Consider the following 21886-nt stretch of genomic DNA (forward strand, 5'->3'; position numbering starts at 1 on the left):
CTTATATACTTAAATCATATTATAGAAACCAATACAGTAGGCGTAACAGCTGAGAGAAACAAGATAAGAGCACACACGTGGTAGTGATACGTAATTAGAAGGCGTGAACTAGGCGTGAATATAGAAAACGTCACATGTAAGTGTCACAAGTAGGTGGGGAAAAAACAGAATATTGCAATGTCAGCAGAAATCTGAAGTCTGGATGCGCGCGCAGCTGCATGACGTGTGATTGGCGTGAAACTGGAGGGTGCAGGGGACTTGACATTTACACTAGCGGAAAGAGACAGAAGTCTGGCATGTCAGATCAACTCGTTCCTATATCATATCTGATATCTGATGTTTGGGAACCATATTATCGAAAGGAAAAGGTCTCTGGGGCAGAAGCTATTCTATACTGACTGTGAGTGCGTGTATAAGCGGCTACGTGTCTGCATGAGATGCGAGGGGGCATGGGCCTACCATGGTAACAGAGGCTATGAATTACTTGCACGGAGACAGTGAGGCCGGGCCCTTTGCTCTGCAGCTGGGGGGATGTTTACTTAAACTAGTAGGTAGGAATGTATTTTCGAGGAGCGGAACAGATAATGCGATGGTTGAATTTGGTCTTGGCAGGCAGCAGGCTGAGCTAAGCGCCGTGAGCCGCGCAGGGAGTAAGGCAGAGGTCACGGGTACAGAGGCAGCCCAGGCTGAGGCATTCAGAGTCAGAAGGCGGAAAAAGGCTCCATGGCAGAATTCAGGGCCTACTTCGCCAGAGCTGAAAAACGTGTAAAGTACACCACAAAAAGACGTTGGCATAGCATATTTAGAAACTGAATATTCAACCCGTTCATGGCGGGTCTGAAAGAGGACATGTTAACGTTGGACGCAAATGTATTTGCGTCTTCATAGCTGGCACAGGAGGGAAGTTACATGCACTTTAAGCTGGTACATGGAGACGGTGGGGTACACGTTAGGGAACATTTCTTGACCATAAAATTTATATTTCCTCATTCCCTCCTTGTTCCCTACGGACCCTTCATGATATATCGATCCTCATGAATCGATCAGTCTGTTCTTGTAACATCATTTGCTCTTCTTTCTTCTTTTTGCGTTCTGAGTGAAAACTGGAATGTGCAATGCACGATGTGGCGCACAGTCCACAAATCGCTGGCCCACATTGTAGGCACAGGCAGCAACTGAATACTATGACAAGGGCAATGCCTAGGAACGATAGGATCTTCCATCCCCACGCAGTCAATGTTGTCCAGAACCAACCGGACCAAGTCCAGGTGCCTGGATTCTGATGTATCAAACTTGCAATTTTATGAAGACGTGTGATAGCTTGGTATACCGTTGGTGCGTTTTCTGGAATGAAAACACAGCAACTTGACCCGATGACCTTACAAGCTCCGCCTCTATCTGCCAAGATGACGTCAATAACAAGACGGTTTTGAAGAACAACAACCCGCATGGCGGACTGCTCCTCTGTTAAGTTGCCTAGAGCGGAGGTAGTTTCATTCACTACTGCTTCGAGTGTTCTAGTTAATCTACGTATTAGTTTACTGTTTTGGACGGGACCTGTGAAGAAAAAGAATCCTTTATTGAAATCTGTGTATTGCTCCCATGCCGTTTCAGTATAGTCGACAATCGGGAGATCTCTTCTGAGTCTACTCTTTACTAGATTTGTATTTCTGTGATAATCAGGAGGGGCTAGGAAAACAGGTGGCAGAAGGAAGGCAATGTAACAGGTACCATCCCAATCTGGAGGTAAGCGTATGTATGCGGTATGGCCACAAACAAAATAGGAATGACGAGTAGCTCTAAAGGAAGACTTGCCATGATCACTGAATTCGACCACAGTAGTACATTTACTATGACCTAAGTGTACTGAACCCTTCTTTCTGACACATAAGTCGCCTGTGACTGGTAATACTGACATAGCAGGGAGAACTGGTGCAGCTTCGGATTCAACAGTAAGAATCATGAGGTTAATTGTATAATTACCTAATCCATATACTTCATTTTCTAGATCAGTTCCTGTCCAAATGGGGAGTCCCTTCTTGTCAGGGTAGCAGATGTTGAGCAGAACTAGGTTCAGGTTTCCCCAAATCCAATTCCCCTCGAAAACAGCAATATCAGAATCTAAAGAATTAATTAATCTAAACCATGCACCACAGGATCCATTGTGAGTGAACGGGTACGGAAAGAGAGGCAGAACTCCCTTATATTTCTGATAGGGAGGGAGTCGGCCACATATCCAACAGTTTGTAGCATTGTTAGTCTGATGGGAGTGATGTAACATACTAATGAATGTGTTGTTACGCAGCGCAAGTCTGTAAGATAGTTCATGAGACGGTAATTCACTAAAAGAATGTTCGGCAGTTACATTGTAAACAGATTGTTCACGCTTGAAGATAGGGTAGTATATTGGCAGTAGTATACTAGCAACAATAATCAAAAGACTTAGAAAAAACATAACCAATAATGTCACTATACAGTGACTGCGGAGTGATTTACAGTATGTACGTTTCTTGAGTTGTCTCTCTCTCTCTCTATCTCGATCTAGGGGATACATGTCAGAAACTATTTAACCGATTCACCTAGGGGAGGACTTAAACAATTAAACTGTCTGACTTGCTAGATCGGAGTTTTGTTCGATACTCCTCTTGGGGAGTTTTCTCTCGCTTGGGAACTTTAGAGTCACTAGATTCGAGGCAGTCCTTTGAGGGGGTGGACGAGTCAGTTTCTGGCAACAGTTCGTTACATTTTTTAATATGACTCGTGTGGATCCACCCCTTTCGGCCTTCCACTTTAATCGCGGTCCTCGTGGTAAGAAGGACGATCTTCGGCTCTTTCCAGCGGGGCTCCAGCGGGCTTTTCCTGTCAAAATTGCGAATCAACACAGTATCCCCGGGACGAACATCGTGTGGCTTTACATCAGTGTTGTCGGGAAAGGCTGCGGCAACCTGTGAACGACATGATTGGAGTGCAGACATCAAGGAGGCAAGGTAATCTGTCAGCATATTACAATCAACATCAGTTATTTTCTTAGGCATGGGCGTCCCCCACATATTCGGTGGTCTGCCAAAGACCACTTCATACGGGGATAGCCCTGATCTCGAATGGGGGACCATTCTCATGTAGAACAATGCAACTGGCAGGGCGACTATCCAGTCGACCCCTTTCTCTTTACAGATTTTGGCAAGGCGTGTTTTCAATGTCTGGTTATGCCTTTCTACAAGGCCAGCGGCCTCGGGATGTCGGACACAATGGAATCTCCACTGATATCCTAGCAGAAGGGAAACCTGTTTCATGAGCTCGGATGAGAATGGCTGTCCGTTATCTGAGTACACGATACGAGGCAAGCCGTACCGTGGGAAGAATTCTCGAACCAGCTGCCTGGCAGTGGTCGGGGCAGTGTAATCTGGGACTGGATATGCTTCGGTCCAACGGGAAAGCGCACAAACAACTACGAGGACGTACTTAAATCCTCGACATCGGTCCATCTGGATATAATCCATCTGGAGGACTTCAAAAGGGTGATCGGGAGGATGAAATCCACCTTGCTCTACAGGGACGCTTTTACCTGGATTGAACTGACAACAGATCATGCAAGTACGCACTTTCTGTTTTGCTGCTGCTCGTAAGTGTTTGTTGTACCAGAGATTCTGTAAACTGTCTAACATAGCTTTTTCTCCTAGGTGTGCTGGACTATGTGCTGTATTTATTATGACTTGAACCATAGAGTCAGGGAGAAACCATGTAGATTTTCCCTTCGTCATCCATCCTTGATCTGTCTGAATCCCTCCTAGTTCAGTCCATTTCTTGATTTCATCTGAAGTGGCATGTGTCTGAATATCGATTACATCTAGTGTGGGATCTTTAACTGTCATACAATGTGTCGGTACTATGGTCTTTGTCACGTCAGTTGTCTGGGTGTGAGTCAATGCTGTATGTTTTGCTGTTTGGTCTGCCAGGTCGTTACCCTGGGAAACAGAATCTGTAACTTTAGTATGTGCTTTACACTTCATGATGGATATGCCTGAGGGCAGATGTATTGCTTCTAACAGGGCTTGAATGAGGGGACCGTGTTGGATCTTGGCACCGTGAGAGGTCAAAAAACCTCGTTCTTGCCATAACACTCCGAAGTCGTGTACGACTCCGAAAGCATAACGGGAATCTGTGTATATGTTAACATTTCTGTTCTTGGCTAGTATGCAGGCTCGGGTCAGAGCAATGAGCTCCGCCGCTTGAGCAGACAGTGTGTCAATACGATGTGTTTCTTTGACTTCAGTTTCAGTGGTCACTGCATACGCGTCCACTAATTCTCCTGTACTTGTTCTCATACATGAACCGTCCACGTAAAGTGTCAGGTCTGGATTTGTCAATGGAACATCTGTTAAGTCTCGTCGGGGCTTTGTTACTGCATTAATGATTTCTATACAATCATGCGGGGCTGGATCTGTCATAATTGAAGGTAACAATGTTGCGGGGTTTAGAATGCTACAGCGTCTGATTTCTATGTGTGGCTGGAATAGCGTCAATTCATAACCTGTCAGTCGTGCTATAGTAAAGTGTTGAGTCTGGGTTCGGTTTAGAAGGACCTCTACAGAATGTGGGACTTGTACTGTCAATGGATGTCCTAATACAATTGAGTCGCTCTGTCTGATTGCTAGGGCTGTCGCTGCAACTGACTTTAAGCACGCAGGGAGTGCCTGGGCTACTGAATCCAATGTACTTGAAAAATAAGCGCAAGGCTTATGTGAACCTGCTTGGTCTTGAGTGAGGACAGATAACGCTGTACCATCACGTTCTGTAACAAAAAGTGTAAAAGGTTTGCTGTAACATGGTGTTGCTAGAACTGGTGCTTGACATAAAGCTTTCTTTAATTCTTCAAAAGCCTGTGTATGTTCCTGAGTCCAAGGGAGGGCAGTCGAAGTCGCTGCCTCCTGTGTTGTCAACCGAATGAGTGGTTTAGCTAGAAATGCATACTGAGGAATCCATTGTCTGCAGTACGAGGTGAGGCCTATAAAGGCCCGCACTTCCTTTTGTGTCTGGGGTTGCGGCATATTTACAATTAGCTGGATGCGATCAGGAGTGAGCTGTCTCCCCACTTTGGACAGCAAGTGACCCAAGTACACAACTTGCTGAACACAGAATTGTAGCTTCGAAGGAGACACCTTGTGTCCCTTGTCGGCCAGAAAATGTAAAACCGTCAGTGATGCTTGCTCACATTCGGGTTCACTTCGTGCGGTGATCAGCAGATCATCGACGTACTGTAGTAAGGCAGTGTTAACTGGCATTTGGATACAATCAAGTTGTCTTTTCAGTGCTTTTCAGTGCTTGGCTATAGATGCTGGGGCTTTCTGTGAATCCTTGAGGTGCGCGTGAAAATTTGAAACTTCGTCCATTTAAACTGAATCCGAAGAGATATTGGCTCTCTGGATCAATGGGCACACTGAAGAAGGCGTTCTTGAGGTCAATTACAGTAAAGAACGCTGCATCTGAATCAATAGCAGTCAATAAGGATGAGATGTCGGGAACCACAGGGTACTAGTTTCTTCATCTCCAATAATTCTAACTTGGTCAGAGGTGTGTATACATACACACGTTTCAGGGTATTATCGGTGCCCATAACTGGATGTACTTCTCGTAATGGGTTCTGCCTTTCAAAATGCTCCATATGAAACATTCTCCTTTCTGGGGGCGGAGCGGAAACATATTGTGGGCCTAAGAAAGGGTTATATCTGTGCCGTTGTTCTAGAATTATTTGAATTAACTTGGTACTTAGGCCTCTCCATCTATTCATAAGTAGCGCTTCTAATGTATCAGGTAAGGGACCTGGATCAGAATGTTGATTTCTGTATAACGTGAGGAGGTGCTGAATCATGTATATACCTGCTAATTTCTGCTCGTCTGGGGAAAGGTTCAGAAATGTCTGTGCTACTGTGCCATCATTGTATATATTAGTATTGTCAGCCCATAGTACTGCTGACCGGGCTAGTTCTTGTTCATCCATAGAATTGAGTACATGGTACTCCATTCGTTCTCGAAGCATTTTATCAGTGTCTTGAAACAGATATTCAGGAGAATTCGGTTTTGATATGCCAGAGAGAAAAACTCTCTTGCTTTCTGGGCGAATGCCTTTCCTAAGGTAAGTTCCCTTACCTACATACGCTATCGTATCTGTAGTCGTTTCTGGTTCTTCAGGTCCTTCCTCCTCCTCGGAGGAGGCATTTTCTTTTTCGTGTATTTCTATTACTGCTTTTCTTATTTTCTTGTACATGCTAGCTATGCAATTCTGTCTATCATGCTTTCCTTCGGCTATATTTTGACCCCACTTGTTTAGTGCTTCCATTTCTTCCTGGTCTACCCCAGGCCTGTCTCGGTCTCTTATTAAGCAATTTATGAAAAAACGTAATACATATGCTTGAGTGTCAACTTTCTGGTGTGCCAGGGCCTCCTTAATACTTTCAGGATTTTCCCCAGTCTGGACAAAATGATATATTCTATCTAGGTGATCAGTCATCCCCGGGAATAACACTAGGTAATCTGTGGCTTGTCGCAAACGTAGTGATGCTATCAACATTCTATCGTCTTTACCGGGTACTGGATCATATCTGCAAACTGGAAGGGGTTCTTTGAGTATGTCGAGACGGGGTGATTGGGGTGTATATGGCTTCAGCATGTCCCTAACGTGTAATCTGTGTGTTGCTGGCGGGGTCTGAAGACCCCCTGTTGCACCTCCTGGGGCAGAGGCTTGGGCATTATCTCTCTGTGGAGTCTGTATGTGTACCTGAACTTGTCTCTTAATAGGATCAGGCAAAAGCGGATTTGGTATTTTAACCTTAGGTGTGGGAAGTGGTGGGGGTGGAGGGACAGGCTGTCGAACGGGGGAACTCTGTTGCGGTAATGGCGGGATATGGTCTTGAGCCAGGTTGCCACCTCCGCCACCGTCAGTAGGCGGTACACGGGCAGGTGGGTTGGTGTAAGCGGGTGCTACATCATCTAGATAGGAAGCCAGGAATATGTCTTTAGTAGTCCTGTGTTTTACTTTAGTTGGAACCAATGGTGGCGGCAGATCTTTCGGTATTTCTGAAGTGGCTTCAGGCGAACCCTCGGCCACTAAGTACATGCCATTTACAAGATTGTTTCGTGCGCGGTCTACTTGTTCTGCTTTTACTCGGATCCCTTCATTAACTAATTCGTTTTCTCGGACTCTATCCGACGCTTCTCTAAGTCTGTCTTCTTTTCGGAGTTCTTTTTCGGCTCGTTTATGTGATTCTTTACGCCATAATTCTATGGCATCTTTCTGTGATTGTCTGGCTTTCTTTCTCCATAGTGCTTCTTCTACTTTCAGGATGCACTCGGCATCCTATGTTCCTGTAACGGGCCACCTGTGTCTTTCTTCTAGGTGCTTAGTATAATCGGCCCATAAATCTAGATACAGTATGGCGTCTATGCCATGCTTATGGTACATGAAATTTCCAGGCGTGTCCCTAGGGGGAATAGGAATTTCTTCCTCTAGCATCCCTTTCCTAGTTCCTATCTGCTTTAACTTATTGAAAAACGGCATCTTGTCTATTTAGTACTGGATACTCAATCCTTGCTACTTAACTCTGAACACAACTAGTTACACAAAAACACAATAATGCACATTAAACAATCACTCATACCACGACATTAATCACATGAGAGAACATTTTGAACATATATCTCTACCCTCGGAACTAGATGTACTGCTAAACAGCACAGATACACTGTCGAAGACAGTGCAAGAACTTGAATAACGGATATACTGCTAAACAGTACAGATACACTGTCTAAAACAGTGCAGACCGCGTTTGTGTACCCAAACCCGTCTTTACCGGATACATAATAATGCACCCGTCTAGATACGTCCCAGCAATGGTACTCACCGGGAAGCACGGAAACAGAAGGCCTCGGAAAACTTGACTGGACTGGACCGGACTCAACTCGACTCGACACGTGGATACTTCGGAAACTGGTGGGCCTCTTGACACCTCGGACCTTGCTTCTTTCGGCTAGGCTCTGGTCGGGATCCTCCGCACTCCTCACCGCCTCGTCTGGGTGCTGATCGCAGTCTCCGTCACCTCCGTGGGCCAGAGGGAGATACAGGAAATCCTGCGGGTACGCGTAGTTCCGTCTTGACTGATGGCAGGGGGCAAAGCTTGCAACGCACCAACCGGCGCGTGGGGGAGGGGTCCCTATTCGGGCGCCAAAATAATGTGGTAAATATTTGATTTACCGTCTTAATTTCTATGCAGGTAAGTACTTAAACAAAAATAACTCAATCGGAAAGAAAGAGGCAGAGTCCGTGGTGTTAGAGTTCTTAGGGGTTTTATTCCTTAAAAAGGAATGGTCATGGTACCAGATCGGATATCGGGTTCCTGCCACCACTGGGGTGCAGGAAGGGATAGAGCAGTATTTTATTGACAATACATAGCTTATATACTTAAATCATATTATAGAAACCAATACAGTAGGCGTAACAGCTGAGAGAAACAAGATAAGAGCACACACGTGGTAGTGATACGTAATTAGAAGGCGTGAACTAGGCGTGAATATAGAAAACGTCACATGTAAGTGTCACAAGTAGGTGGGGAAAAAACAGAATATTGCAATGTCAGCAGAAATCTGAAGTCTGGATGCACGCGCAGCTGCATGACGTGTGCATGACGTGTGATTGGCGTGAAACTGGAGGGTGCAGGGGACTTGACATTTACACTAGCGGAAAGAGACAGAAGTCTGGCATGTCAGATCAACTCGTTCCTATATCATATCTGATATCTGATGTTTGGGAACCATATTATCGAAAGGAAAAGGTCTCTGGGGCAGAAGCTATTCTATACTGACTGTGAGTGCGTGTATAAGCGTCTACGAGTCTGCATGAGATGCGAGGGGGCATGGGCCTACCATGGTAACAGAGGCTATGAATTACTTGCACAGAGACAGTGAGGCCGGGCCCTTTGCTCTGCAGCTGGGGGGATGTTTACTTAAACTAGTAGGTAGGAATGTATTTTCGAGGAGCGGAACAGATAATGCGAAGGTTGAATTTGGTCTTGGCAGGCAGCAGGCTGAGCTAAGCGCCGTGAGCCGCGCAGGGAGTAAGGCAGAGGTCACGGGTACAGAGGCAGCCCAGGCTGAGGCGTTCAGAGTCAGAAGGCGGAAAAAGGCTCCATGGCAGAATTCAGGGCCTACTTCGCCAGAGCTGAAAAACGTGTAAAGTACACCACAAAAAGACGTTGGCATAGCATATTTAGAAACTGAATATTCAACCCGTTCATGGCGGGTCTGAAAGAGGACATGTTAACGTTGGACGCAAATGTATTTGCGTCTTCATAGCTGGCACAGGAGGGAAGTTACATGCACTTTAAGCTGGTACATGGAGACGGTGGGGTACACGTTAGGGAACATTTCTTGACCATAAAATTTATATTTCCTCACCGCCCCCGTCACAGGCGACCGTGCCTGACTTCCGGGGCGGCCGCGAGTGTCTTAACCCTGTGAGAGATTTTAAACGCAGCCTCTCTGGGAACGAATAAGCTGGAACAGCCAATTTATTTTCTTTTAAATAAATGTATTTGTTGACTGTCAGACCCTGATTTCACCAGTCTGCCTCGCGAGAATCCACGCGCTTTTCTCTGCTGCACACTGAAACCCAGTGTATGGTTTTTCATACCATTCCAGCACTGGATGTGACTCAGCAGTCCTGGCCCCTCTCTTCCTATGAGGCGCTGCGGCTCTTGTCGCTTTGTACTGATGAACTTGGGAAACAATATTACAGCAGAGATTTGGAAATGTTCTATAAGTGCTACACTCGTCACCAGACGGGAAAGGATGACGCCGTCCACTCCAAGCCATTGGCTCACATCATCACTCTGTCATTGGGGTGTGTGTTAGTGCAGGTCTTTGTGTGCATGCTTCGTGAACTATACACCCCCCCCCCCCCCCCCTCCATATCATCTTTTGATTTATAAAGGTTTAGCCACCCTAGTCAACGTAGAAACAAAAGTTAGGAAATCTGGGTGTAGGTACTTCGTGATAATTTACACACGTGTGGTACACATACACTGAAAATTGTCCTCATTCGTGAACTATTCACTGCGTTCACACAGTGATACTGTGTTGTACACACCCAAATTGAGCTCACAGAGGGAGTGCGCATTGAAGGTTAAAGCTCACACTGTAAGTATATTGTACAGCCTATATGTTGTGATCACACTAATAAGAGTACAATGCTAGCGGCCATATCAAAATAGTGCACAGGAGCTAATAACTTTACCCTCCGAGCTGCGCACATGCCGGTGCCTCCTGTGGGGTTTCTTCACACTAACATAAGGGATGTTTTACTCATCCACAGTGGTGAGTGCAGAGTGGTGAGTGCAGAGTGGTGAGGGTGAGTGCAGAGTGGTGAGGGTGAGTGCAGAGTGGTGAGGGTGAGTGCAGAGTGGTGAGGGTGAGTGCAGAGTGGTGAGGGTGAGTGCAGAGTGGTGCAGAGAGGTGAGTGCAGAGTGGTGAGTGCAGAGTGGTGAGTGCAGAGTGGTGAGTGCAGAGTGGTGAGTGCAGAGTGGTGAGTGCAGAGTGGTGAGGGTGAGTGCAGAGTGGTGAGGGTGAGTGCAGAGTGGTGAGGGTGAGTGCAGAGTGGTGAGAGTGGTGCAGAGTGGTGAGTGCAGAGTGGTGAGTGCAGAGTGGTGAGTGCAGAGTGGTGAGTGCAGAGTGGTGAGTGCAGAGTGGTGAGGGCAGAGTGGTGAGGGCAGAGTGGTGAGGGCAGAGTGGTGAGTGCAGAGTGGTGAGGGCAGAGTGGTGAGTGCAGAGTGGTGAGTGCAGAGTGGTGGTGAGTGCAGAGTGGTGGTGAGTGCAGAGTGGTGGTGAGTGCAGAGTGGTGGTGAGTGCAGAGTGGTGGTGAGTGCAGAGTGGTGGTGAGTGCAGAGTGGTGGTGAGTGCAGAGTGGTGGTGAGTGCAGAGTGGTGAGGGTGAGTGCAGAGTGGTGAGTGGTGCAGAGTGGTGAGTGGTGCAGAGTGGTGAGTGCAGAGTGGTGAGTGCAGAGTGGTGAGTGCAGAGTGGTGAGTGCAGAGTGGTGAGGGTGAGTGCAGAGTGGTGTTGGTGAGTGCAGAGTGGTGAGGGTGAGTGCAGAGTGGTGAGGGTGAGTGCAGAGTGGTGAGTGGTGCAGAGTGGTGAGAGTGGTGCAGAGTGGTGAGTGCAGAGTGGTGAGTGCAGAGTGGTGAGTGCAGAGTGGTGAGGGCAGAGTGGTGAGGGCAGAGTGGTGAGGGCAGAGTGGTGAGGGCAGAGTGGTGAGGGCAGAGTGGTGAGGGCAGAGTGGTGAGGGCAGAGTGGTGAGTGCAGAGTGGTGGTGAGTGCAGAGTGGTGGTGAGTGCAGAGTGGTGGTGAGTGCAGAGTGGTGGTGAGTGCAGAGTGGTGGTGAGTGCAGAGTGGTGGTGAGTGCAGAGTGGTGGTGAGTGCAGAGTAGTGAGTGCAGAGTGGTGAGTGGTGCAGAGTGGTGAGTGGTGCAGAGTGGTGAGTGGTGCAGAGTGGTGAGTGGTGCAGAGTGGGGCAGAGTGGTGAGGGCAGAGTGGTGAGGGCAGAGTGGTGAGGGCAGAGTGGTGAGTGCAGAGTGGAGAGTGGTGAGTGGTGCAGAGTGGAGAGTGGAGAGTGGTGCAGAGTGGAGAGTGGTGAGTGGTGCAGAGTTGCAGAGTGGTGAGTGGAGAGTGGTGAGTGCAGAGTGGTGAGTGGAGAGTGGTGAGTGGTGCAGAGTGGAGAGTGGAGAGTGGTGCAGAGTGGAGAGTGGTGAGTGGTGCAGAGTTGCAGAGTGGTGAGTGGAGAGTGGTGAGTGCAGAGTGGTGAGTGGAGAGGGGTGAGTGGAGAGGGGTGAGTGCAGAGTGGTGAGTGCAGAGTGGTGAGTGCAGAGTGGTGAGTGCAGAGTGGTGGTGAGTGCAGAGTGGTGGTGAGTGCAGAGTGGTGGTGAGTGCAGAGTGGTGGTGAGTGCAGAGTGGTGGTGAGTGCAGAGTGGTGGTGAGTGCAGAGTGGTGGTGAGTGCAGAGTGGTGGTGAGTGCAGAGTGGTGGTGAGTGCAGAGTGGTGGTGAGTGCAGAGTGGTGGTGAGTGCAGAGTGGTGGTGAGTGCAGAGTGGTGGTGAGTGCAGAGTGGTGAGGGCAGAGTGGTGAGGGCAGAGTGGTGAGGGCAGAGTGGTGAGGGCAGAGTGGTGAGGGCAGAGTGGTGAGGGCAGAGTGGTGAGGGCAGAGTGCAGAGTGGTGAGTGCAGAGTGGTGAGTGCAGAGTGGTGAGTGCAGAGTGGTGAGTGCAGAGTGGTGAGTGCAGAGTGGTGAGTGCAGAGTGGTGAGTGCAGAGTGGTGGTGAGTGCAGAGTGGTGGTGAGTGCAGAGTGGTGGTGAGTGCAGAGTGGTGGTGAGTGCAGAGTGGTGGTGAGTGCAGAGTGGTGTTGAGTGCAGAGTGGTGTTGAGTGCAGAGTGGTGGTGAGTGCAGAGTGGTGGTGAGTGCAGAGTGGTGGTGAGTGCAGAGTGGTGGTGAGTGCAGAGTGGTGAGTGCAGAGTGGTGAGTGGTGAGTGCAGAGTGGTGGTGAGTGCAGAGTGGTGAGTGCAGAGTGGTGAGTGGTGAGTGCAGAGTGGTGGTGAGTGCAGAGTGGTGGTGAGTGCAGAGTGGTGGTGAGTGCAGAGTGGTGGTGAGTGCAGAGTGGTGAGTGCAGAGTGGTGAGGGCAGAGTTTTATTTTTGATTTAAAGAAAAAAAATGTCATGAGCAATGCCAATAGCTCTACCTTTAATGATGCCGAGACCATTGCATTGCAAATGCTTGTTTTTCGTGTCGCTGGAACAGGTGCTGGAAATGCTTGTTTTTCGTGTCGCTGGAACAGGTGCTGGTGTGCTGCCAAAAATGCCAAAGTCCCAATGAAGGAAACAAATGGCCAGAAAACACACTATAGCCAGAACAACTGGCCTAAGAAGGCCCATAATCAACCCAACTCAGGAGTCACTGAGGAGGGGATGGAGGAGAAGGATAAGGCGGAGGAGGACGGAGCCCTGCCAAGAGCCTTTGGATGGCGGAGTCGGTTGGGGGCATGAAACAACAGCTGCCATCAAATGGAACGTCGATGAGTCGCTTCAGAAAATTCTCAGGGAATACTCTGTGCCAAAGCCAAGCATGACAACGGAGAGCGATTAAGGAAGCCATGGTCAGGCCAAGCACCTCTGAGATGTCTAGAGCGGAGCGGAGAATAAACGCAGCTAGCTCCCGGCCATCCACAGCATGATGCCGTAAGTCCACCTGGACCGTCTCCTGGGAGGCTGCGGATCCTAGAGACTCAGCCGAGTCCCACAAACAGGAGGAGGCCCTAGCCAACACACACAAGGTGTTAAGGGCCCACAGGGCAGCGCTGGTCGAGGTGAACATTTTGCGCCCCCAAGAATCCAGCCAGTGGGCCTCTCGGGACGGCGGAGTCAACAGTGGCAGCAGGGAGGGAAAAGCAGTCCGCAAAAGGGGGCTGGCGGCCCTGGGGTGAAGGGAAAGACATGCCGGGTCACGTGGCGCCAGTGCAGAAGAATTTGAAGCACCGGGTCCCCTGAGGCAGGACGCCTCCCAGCCCCGGTCAAGGAAGAAAGGAGCGAACCTTCAAAGGGAAGTAAGATTTCCCTCCCACCGGAGCCCTGGTTGAGGACCTCCAAAAGATGGTCCGCCGGAAAGTGAGCCACCGGGTCACCCATGCGCAGGATGCCCACAGCCATGGAAACCGCGTGAGCAAAGGCCGCATCCGCCTCCGTAGGGCCCCACGGCGGAGAAAGCAGCTCCTCCGTGGAGGATGGCTGCAAACTAAGGCGGCCGTCCCCCAGGCCAAGCGGGACCGGCAAGGGCCAGACCTGGAAGTCAGAAGGAGCCGAAGAATGAGGGACCTGCCGCTCTTCCGACGAACACCTCTGCCTCAGGAAGGGCGGGGAGCCGCCCTTCGACACCGGTGAAAAAGACACCACACGGCAACCAGTCTCCGGGGAGGACAACACCAATATACAGCCTGTCTCCGGAGAAGAAGGAGCTTCCGAAGACGAATCCGAGGTACGACCCTTGCGCGGAGCCGTAGAGTCCGCTGCCCGAGTCAGGACGTCGGCACCATCCGGCGTCACCAGACAAGGTGCCTCCAAGTCACCCGCACCGGAGACCGGAGCGCAGACCAGAGTGGAGTTGGAGCTGAACCGGCCCTGGGCGGCTCCAGAACCACGCCAAACCGACCCCCGCTGTGGCAGCCACTGGCGTTGGGATACGAGACGGGCCTGGAGAGTGACACGAAGCCCTCCGCCAGCCGCAGCCCAGAATGAGGTGGAGATCGCTCGGTAACCCACGTGGCGGTGCCAGGGACGATTCAACCTCCGACAAGGCAGTCGCCTGTGGGGAGGGATGAGAGGGGCCAGGAGAGGGACGAGGGGTTCTCACCCGACCTCGACCGGGAGCGGGACGAGGAGGGTCCACAGACCCCTGTGGCTCCGCACGGTCCAGCTGCTGCCGGCGCCGTAGCGGCATCACCTCGGCCTTAGACAGGACCACCTTGTCAAAGGACTGAGAGGTGCTCGGGGATGTGACCCGAGCCCCGGTGACCTCCCTCGACACGACAGGGAATCCTGCAGGAGTTTGCGGCGAGGCAGAGACGCCGTGGCCTGAAAGAGGTTCCCAGGAGGAGCAGCACCCCAACAGCACCACATCCTCCAAGCCTGGATCCGAACCAGTCGGCGCCGGAGCCACCGGCGGCGCCGCAGAGGGCCCTGTGCAGGGCGAGGGATCCGCTGACGCCCCAGGAGGGGAAGGAGGAGGAGACGCGAGGCCTGCAAAGCCATCGCGTATGTTTCCATTTGGACTCTCGACGTCCCAACACCGGGAAACGGTGGATAGGACGACACGCGGGCCGCATCACTCGCGGAGAGTCCACGCCCCTGGCAGGCCGGAAACCAGCCCCCGGGGACAAACTGCGAGACTTACCCACCAGGGAGCGACGCTCACGTGACATCGGAGAAGGGCGAGGACAACGACCACAGTGTATCTGATGCCGTCCGCCAAAGCAGACCGAGGGGAGGACGTTGACCTGGAAAGACGCGCAGAGAGAAGTTTCATCCGGCGCTCCTGCCGCGACTGTTGGCACACTGCACAATCAGTGGTGCTGTGACCCTCACCCAAAGACCACATACAAATGAGGTGCGGGTCCATTACCGAAATGAGACGCCCACAAAAAGTGCAAGTTTTGAAGCCCGAAGGTATTCGCACACTTTCACCAAAAAGAATTGGAAGAAAAAGGGGCCCTGAACAGACCCGTAGCAAGGAGCGGATCCGCGGTGCACGCGGAAAAGGAAAAAAAACTGACGTAGGCACGCCGGGGTGGGTCTTATGTGACCTCGTTGAAGTCATGTACACGGACGACGCCTGGGCTGAGTCGCGTGGTGTCGCCCCGCCTCCGGCGCACAGGGATGCTGTGGCAAAAGTTTTCTGGATCCAGTCTCACGCCTGGGGATAATTCTACAGGCAGGAATCTGCTGCTAGTAATCTATCAGATTCACAGGATGTTGATCCTCCTGCCAGACTCGAACCCTGTTCCCCAGCTTTGAGGTTGACTGCTCCAGCAGGTGGGCCACATCCCTATCCGGAAGAATATTTGAAGTAACCACACCAGGTAGTGGCAGAGCACACATATAGACCACAATCAAAGGGCACTGCCAAAGAACTTCCACAGGATATGGGCTTGCTGGTTTGTAGCACACATCGCACTGTCCGCCTCTGGGATCTCACTTGCCAGTCTAGCCAGGTACTTCTACATTGTTAAGAATGTATTTAGTCAGCAAACATCAACAGCTGAAAATCGAAATCCGTGTAGCTACCTTTACAGTGGTGTGTATTTCAGATGTCATCAAGTTTCTGGCCGCTACAATGACATCTTGACATTTCTTGCTAGCAAAGAGGACATTGACGTTCTGGGCATACTTCAGCAGGTTGGTGGAATCCCCTTTCAGGAACCTCATGTCCTTCAAAGCTTTTTCAAACATCTCCGTTGTTTTAATGACCTAAAACAGAAAGAATGGTTTATCTCTGTATGTCACCTCTGACTGAGCACATGCTACAAGGGATCGCACATGGAACAATAAGGAATACTCCACCAATCACAACTTACATTGTTCTAACACTTAAGCAATTTTACTGCCAAATGTTTTGAAAGCACAGAAAGAAAGAAATGCCACTTTTTGGTACAACTGTTCTTTGACGTCACAACCATTCCATATTATGCGGCCCTTTTCTCCGCCCACCCGAACACCCCCTCCCATTATGTAGCTTCACTCCGATATAAACTACAGAAGTTAGAATGACAAATGAGAACGATAACTTGCAACTTAAGCTAAGTCATTTGAAATTTAGAAAAAAGAAAAAAAAAATCCCAACTTACCAATCGTATCCAAGACTTGTCTGAAAATATTGTTCTAGCTCAGAAGTGTGAGAACAGAAATCCTCACCAGCAACCACTACTTTAACCTCTGCCTCATTCTGGGCCACGTGTTTCAGGCTCTCCCTTTCTGGCTAAATTCATGGAGAAACACAAAGCCAACTAACTGGCTGAACAAACACCGTAAAGCCAGTTACTCGACCGACACAAGTCTGTTTAAATCCGATACAGCACAAAAGCCTCCATACTTAAGATCACAGATGAATGAATGAATGAATTAAAAACTTATAATGCGCGACTTTACCAAAAGGCATCAAGGCGCCTATAATCCGATCATAAAGGAAAAGGCAATCCAATAACTAAGGATAAGCTTTGACAAAAAGCCAGGTCTTCAGGGCTTTTCTGAAGGACTGCATCGATGGCAGGGTCCTAATGTCGCAAGGTACAGAACTCCACAATCTAGGGGCGATGCTCGAAAAGGCTCTGCCACCCCACTTAGCTCTTCGCACTCGAGGAGCCAAAAGAAGAAACTTCTTTGAGGAACGAAGATGTCTGGAAGGAGTATAGGGAGTCAGCAGATCTTTTACTCCTCCTGTCTCCTTTCTGGAGAGGGCTCCATATACCAGACAAAGGACCTTGAAGGAAATCCTGGCTTCAATTGGAAGCCAGTGTAAGGATCTCCTGGCAGCAGTGGCTGACGACCTCCTAGGCAGATCTAGAACAAACTTAGCCGCAGCATTTTGCACGATTTGCAAACGCTGTAGCAGGCACTTATTTATTCCCGCATATAGGGCATTACAATAATCAAGCCGAGAGGCTATCAGTGCAACCACCGTTTGTTTACGGGCTTGTATGGATAGATAATGCTTAATCTTCCGTAAGATCTTAAGTGCGCCCCAACAGGTGGAGATTGTCCTGTTGACTTGACAATCCAACGCAAGGGCTGGGTCAATCATGACCCCCAGGTTTCGTGCTAGGAGGGTAGGCACAGGGCAAGTCCCCAGGGATGTAGGCCACCATTCCGTTGACCAGATGTCATCTTTCCCGCCAAATACAAGGATCTCCGTCTTCTCACCATTTAGCCTCAATGAATTGTCAATCATCCATTGAGACACTGCCTCCATACAGTGTCTAAAATTGGAGGCAGAGGAGCTGACGGACTGGGCGAGAGACAGCAAGATCTGGGTGTCATCGGCATAGGAAACTACCTCCATCCCAAATGATCTAACAAGCCTGGCCAGCGGGGTCACATAGATGTTAAACAGGGTCGGACTTAACGCCGACCCCTGTGGGACCCAATACTTGACCGGCAGGGATGGAGATAGGAACTCCCCCAGCTTCACTCTCTGTTCCCTCTGGCCCAAGAAGGAGGCCAAAAGACTAAGAGCAGGCCCCTCCACCCCTATCTCCCTCAATCCAGATGTAAGTACAAGGGGAGATAGGGTATCAAACACAGCCGAGAGATCTAGCAGGATCAGCAGAGTACTTATGCCCTTGTCAACTGTGGTGCGGATGTTATCAAGCACCACAGTGAGGGCCGACTCAGTGCTGTGTCCCTTCCGAAGCAAATCCTGGCTTCAATTGGGAGCCAGTGTAAGGATCTCCTGGCAGCAGTGGCTGACGACCTCCAAGGCAGATCTAGAACAAACTTAGCCGCAGCATTTTGCACTCCCTTAAATATCATGCTACTGTGTACATCTGGATGTATGCGTCACAGGATGCAATGCCCTAAGGCGGTCGCCACAATCCACAACCCAGAGGTCTGAGGTAAGATAAAGCCCTGCTTCCCATCAGGGGCAGTGGGTGAGCAGAGTAATACTTTGCATTCTTGCTGCAGACCGGTTTATCCATGCAGAGCCTGTTCTGTATGTGGAGAAGTGGCCCGGTTCTAAGTCACAGGAGCGAATATTGGGAATAATACATGGGGCCCAATGGATTCGGACTCCTTGAAAAGGTAAAAAGGCACGAGAGAGAGCAGTGGGGGGTTTGGGGGTGGAAGAAGCCCACAAGATCAAGCGCATCATGAAGGGGGGACAGGGAGAAGCAGAAAGAGCGACAGCAAACAGGGGATGAAGGGGAAGGGGAAGCAACAGCAGGGTGAGTGAAGGAACACAGGGGCAAACGAATGAAATAGCGCACTGCGGAGGTGGGTGACGGTGAAGCACAATGGTCAAAAGTGCAATGCACATAGCTGCCAAGGTTTCAGATTGGCTTTTCTGGCATTTTCATAATTACAGTGTAATTAGGAGAGACTTTTCAACGAGTATGAGTGACACTTCTTTCCGAGGAGAAATCAAGCAATGAAGACAAGGGAAACATACCAATATAAAAAATTTGCCCCATTTGAGCTATAGTCCTACATCTCCACCACCTCATTAGGCAAGCGGTGGGATAAGCACAAATGGGAAGTGGGGAGCACATAGGCAACCAACACGGTGGAGGAGAAGACCTAAGTAAGGGAGACCCTGTGCCTCATGGGAACAGTCCAGACCGAACTGCCAAGCCAGGTCCTCCCTGGACCGGAAACAAGCATCCTGGGACCGGTTTCAGGGTATGTCATCATTCTTCAGCCAGGCTAGCTTGGATCCAGTGGCACAGTGAGCCGGGACACACATCTGGGCATACCGATCTGGGTTTAAATCCATCGTTCTTTTGCTCACTATGCCACCCCAGTTTAGACCCAGCCCTATGCAAATCAGTCTTGACCCTGTGCCTCATGAGAACAGTCCAGACTGAACTGCCAAGGCAGGTCCTCCCTGGACCGGAAACAAGTATCCTGGGACCGGTTTCAGGGTTACCACCCTTCTTCGGCCAGGCTAGCTAGAATCCAGTGGCACAGTGAGCAAGGGACCCAAGTCTGGGCATACCCAACCCACTTAGGCCGAAAAGTGTTACAACAAACAAATGATGGACGGAGTGCTGACAATCAAACATTATCCCCTAGTCAAAAGATCTGGGTTAAATCCATCGTTCTTTTGCTCATCATGCGACCCCAGTTTAGACATAGGCATATGCAAATCAGTCTTGACCCTGCGCCTCATGGGAACGGTCCAGACCGAACTGCCAAGCCAGGTCCTCCCTGGACCGAAAACAAGCATCCTGGGACCGGTTTCAGGGTATGTCACAGTTCTTCAGCCAGGCTAGCTTGGATCCAGTGGCACAGTGAGCCGGGAACCCACGTCTGGGCATACCGATCTGGGTTAAATCCATTGTTCTTTTGCTCACCATGCCACCCCAGTTTAGACCCAGCCATATTCAAATCAGTCTTGACCCTGTGCCTCATGGGAACAGTCCAGACTGAACTTCCAAGGCAGATCCTCCCTGGACCGGAAAGAAGCATCCTGGGACCGGTTTCAGGGTATGTCACCCTTCTTCAGCCAGTCTAGCTTGCATCCAGTGGCACAGTGAGCAAGGTACCCACATCTGGGCATACCCATCACACTTAGGGCGAGTGTTACAGCAAACAAATGATGGACAGAATGCTGACAATGCAAACATTCTCCCCAGTCAAAAGATCTGGGTTAAATACATCATTTTTTGCGCACCACGCCAATGCAGAATTGCTGACATTGCGTGTTCTCTTCGGTGGCGAATAGATCTAACCAAGGCTCTCCCCACTGTTGAAAGAGACCTTGCACCACCTCCGAGTGAAGACGCCATTTGTGATCCATCATGCACCTGCGGCTGAGTTCATCCGCCCTGGCGTTCAGAGAACCTGCCAGGTGTTGAAGCACCAAGGAAATGCCTTGATGTTTCAGCCATGTCCAGAGGCGGAGGGCCTCCTGACATAGGGTCAACGACCCCACCCCGCTCTGTTTGTTCTAATATCACATGGCGGTGGTGTTGTTGTCCATGAACGCCTGCACTACTCTTCCCCAGACAGAAGGCAGGAATGCCTTCAGTGCAAGACGAATCACCTGGAGCTCCAGAAAGTTGATGTGAAGCCCAGACTCCGCCGGACTCCAGAGGCCTCTGATCTCTGCCTCTCTCATGTGGCCGCCCCATCCCAGAAGGGAAGCATCCGTCACCACAGTGTGGTCTGGTTGGGGAAGGGATAGGGATCTGCCATTGACCCAATCCTGGTCCATAAGCGACCACTGCAGTTGTCGAGCAGTGCCCTCCGAGATCTGGACACAATCGTGACAGATTTCTCTGATGCTGCGCCCACTGGAACTGCAGGTCCCACTACAGAGACCGCATATGCCACCTGGTATGATCGATCAGCAGGTTACAGAATGCATGAGGCCCTGGAGACTCAGGGTCATTCTGATCAAAACCCAGGAAAGGAGGCTGAAAGATCGGAATCATAGACCAAATATCCAGGACTCGCTGTTCGGGAGGATAGACCCGAAATAGCTTCATGTCCGAAACCGCTTCGTGTCCAGAACCACTACTATGAGGAGGAGCTTCTGAGAGGAAATCAGGTGTGACTTCGGCACACTGATGAAGAACCCAGTATGTGCAGGAGGTCGGCCGTAGTCTGGAAGTGGGAGACGACTGCCTGGGGCGAGCACGGCTTCAACAGCCAGTCGCCGAGAATTGGGCAGACTGAACCCCCTGATCTTTGCAGATGAGCTGCAAGCACCGACATCCCTTTCGTGAACACCCGAGGGGTGCTGCTACAGCCAAAGAGGAGCATGGTAAACTGAAAGTGCCAGTGACTTACCATGAACCGCAGATAACGCGGGGTGGGCCGGCAGAACAGGGATGTGAAAATAAGCGTCCTGCAAGTCCAATCCTACCATCCAGTCTTGCAGGTTGAGGGCAGACAAGACCTGAACAAGCGTCAACAGTTTGAACTTCTTCTTCCGGAGGAAGCAATTTATGTCCCTGAGGTCAAAGATAGGATGCAGGCCCTTGTCCTTCTTGGGAACCAGAAAGTAGTGGGAGTAACAACCATGACCTACTTCTGGGACAGGAACGTTCTCAAAGGCTCCCTTGGCCAAGAGAGCCGCAACTTCCTGCTGGAGAAGGGCCAGGTGAACCTCCAACATGCGGTGATTTTGCGGTGGCATGGCTGGAGGGGTAGTCTTGAGGGAAGGGAGTAGCCCCTTTGGACTATTTGCAAAACCCAACTGTCCGAAGTGATGGTGCGTCAGTGGGGGGAGGTGATGGCGAATCCTGCCACCCACTGGTGTTTGATGGGCCTGAAAGGACGGACTAGGAGGGTTTGGAGGCTGCTGCAGAGGGGGGTTGGTGGACTGGTCCGCCCGCTGGCCCCCGGAACCTCACCGGTTGCTTCCATGTCCTCGGCTGCGCGAAGGCTTGGTAACTTGTTGCGGCCTCTAGCCCTGGGAGGGACGTGGTGGGGCACCTCTTCCGTAGCCACGAAAGGGGCAAAAAGCAGACTGTGCCAGACAGGAGGAGAGGCCCAAGGACTTGGTCGTAGCCCGTGAGTCCTTGAAGCGCTCTAGGGCGTTGTCTGCTTTGTCGCCAAAAAGGCGACGGCCATCAAAGGGCATTTC

At 50.4% G+C, this 21886-nt stretch overlaps 1 protein-coding gene across 1 annotated transcript in view; it reads right to left on the reverse strand.

Annotated features, from left to right (window-relative positions):
* ZW10 (zw10 kinetochore protein) overlaps nt 1-21886 on the reverse strand; it is a 235790-nt gene that overhangs the window by 76224 nt on the left and 137680 nt on the right. Inside the window, exon 9 of the mRNA XM_086957379.1 lies at nt 15865-16047. Coding sequence (XP_086813505.1) covers nt 15865-16047 — 183 coding nt within the window. The remainder of the gene's footprint in view (nt 1-15864; nt 16048-21886) is intronic.

This window comes from Lissotriton vulgaris, chromosome 2_1 (assembly GCF_964263255.1).
Source record: "Lissotriton vulgaris chromosome 2_1, aLisVul1.2, whole genome shotgun sequence".
Lineage (NCBI taxonomy): Eukaryota > Metazoa > Chordata > Amphibia > Caudata > Salamandridae > Lissotriton > Lissotriton vulgaris.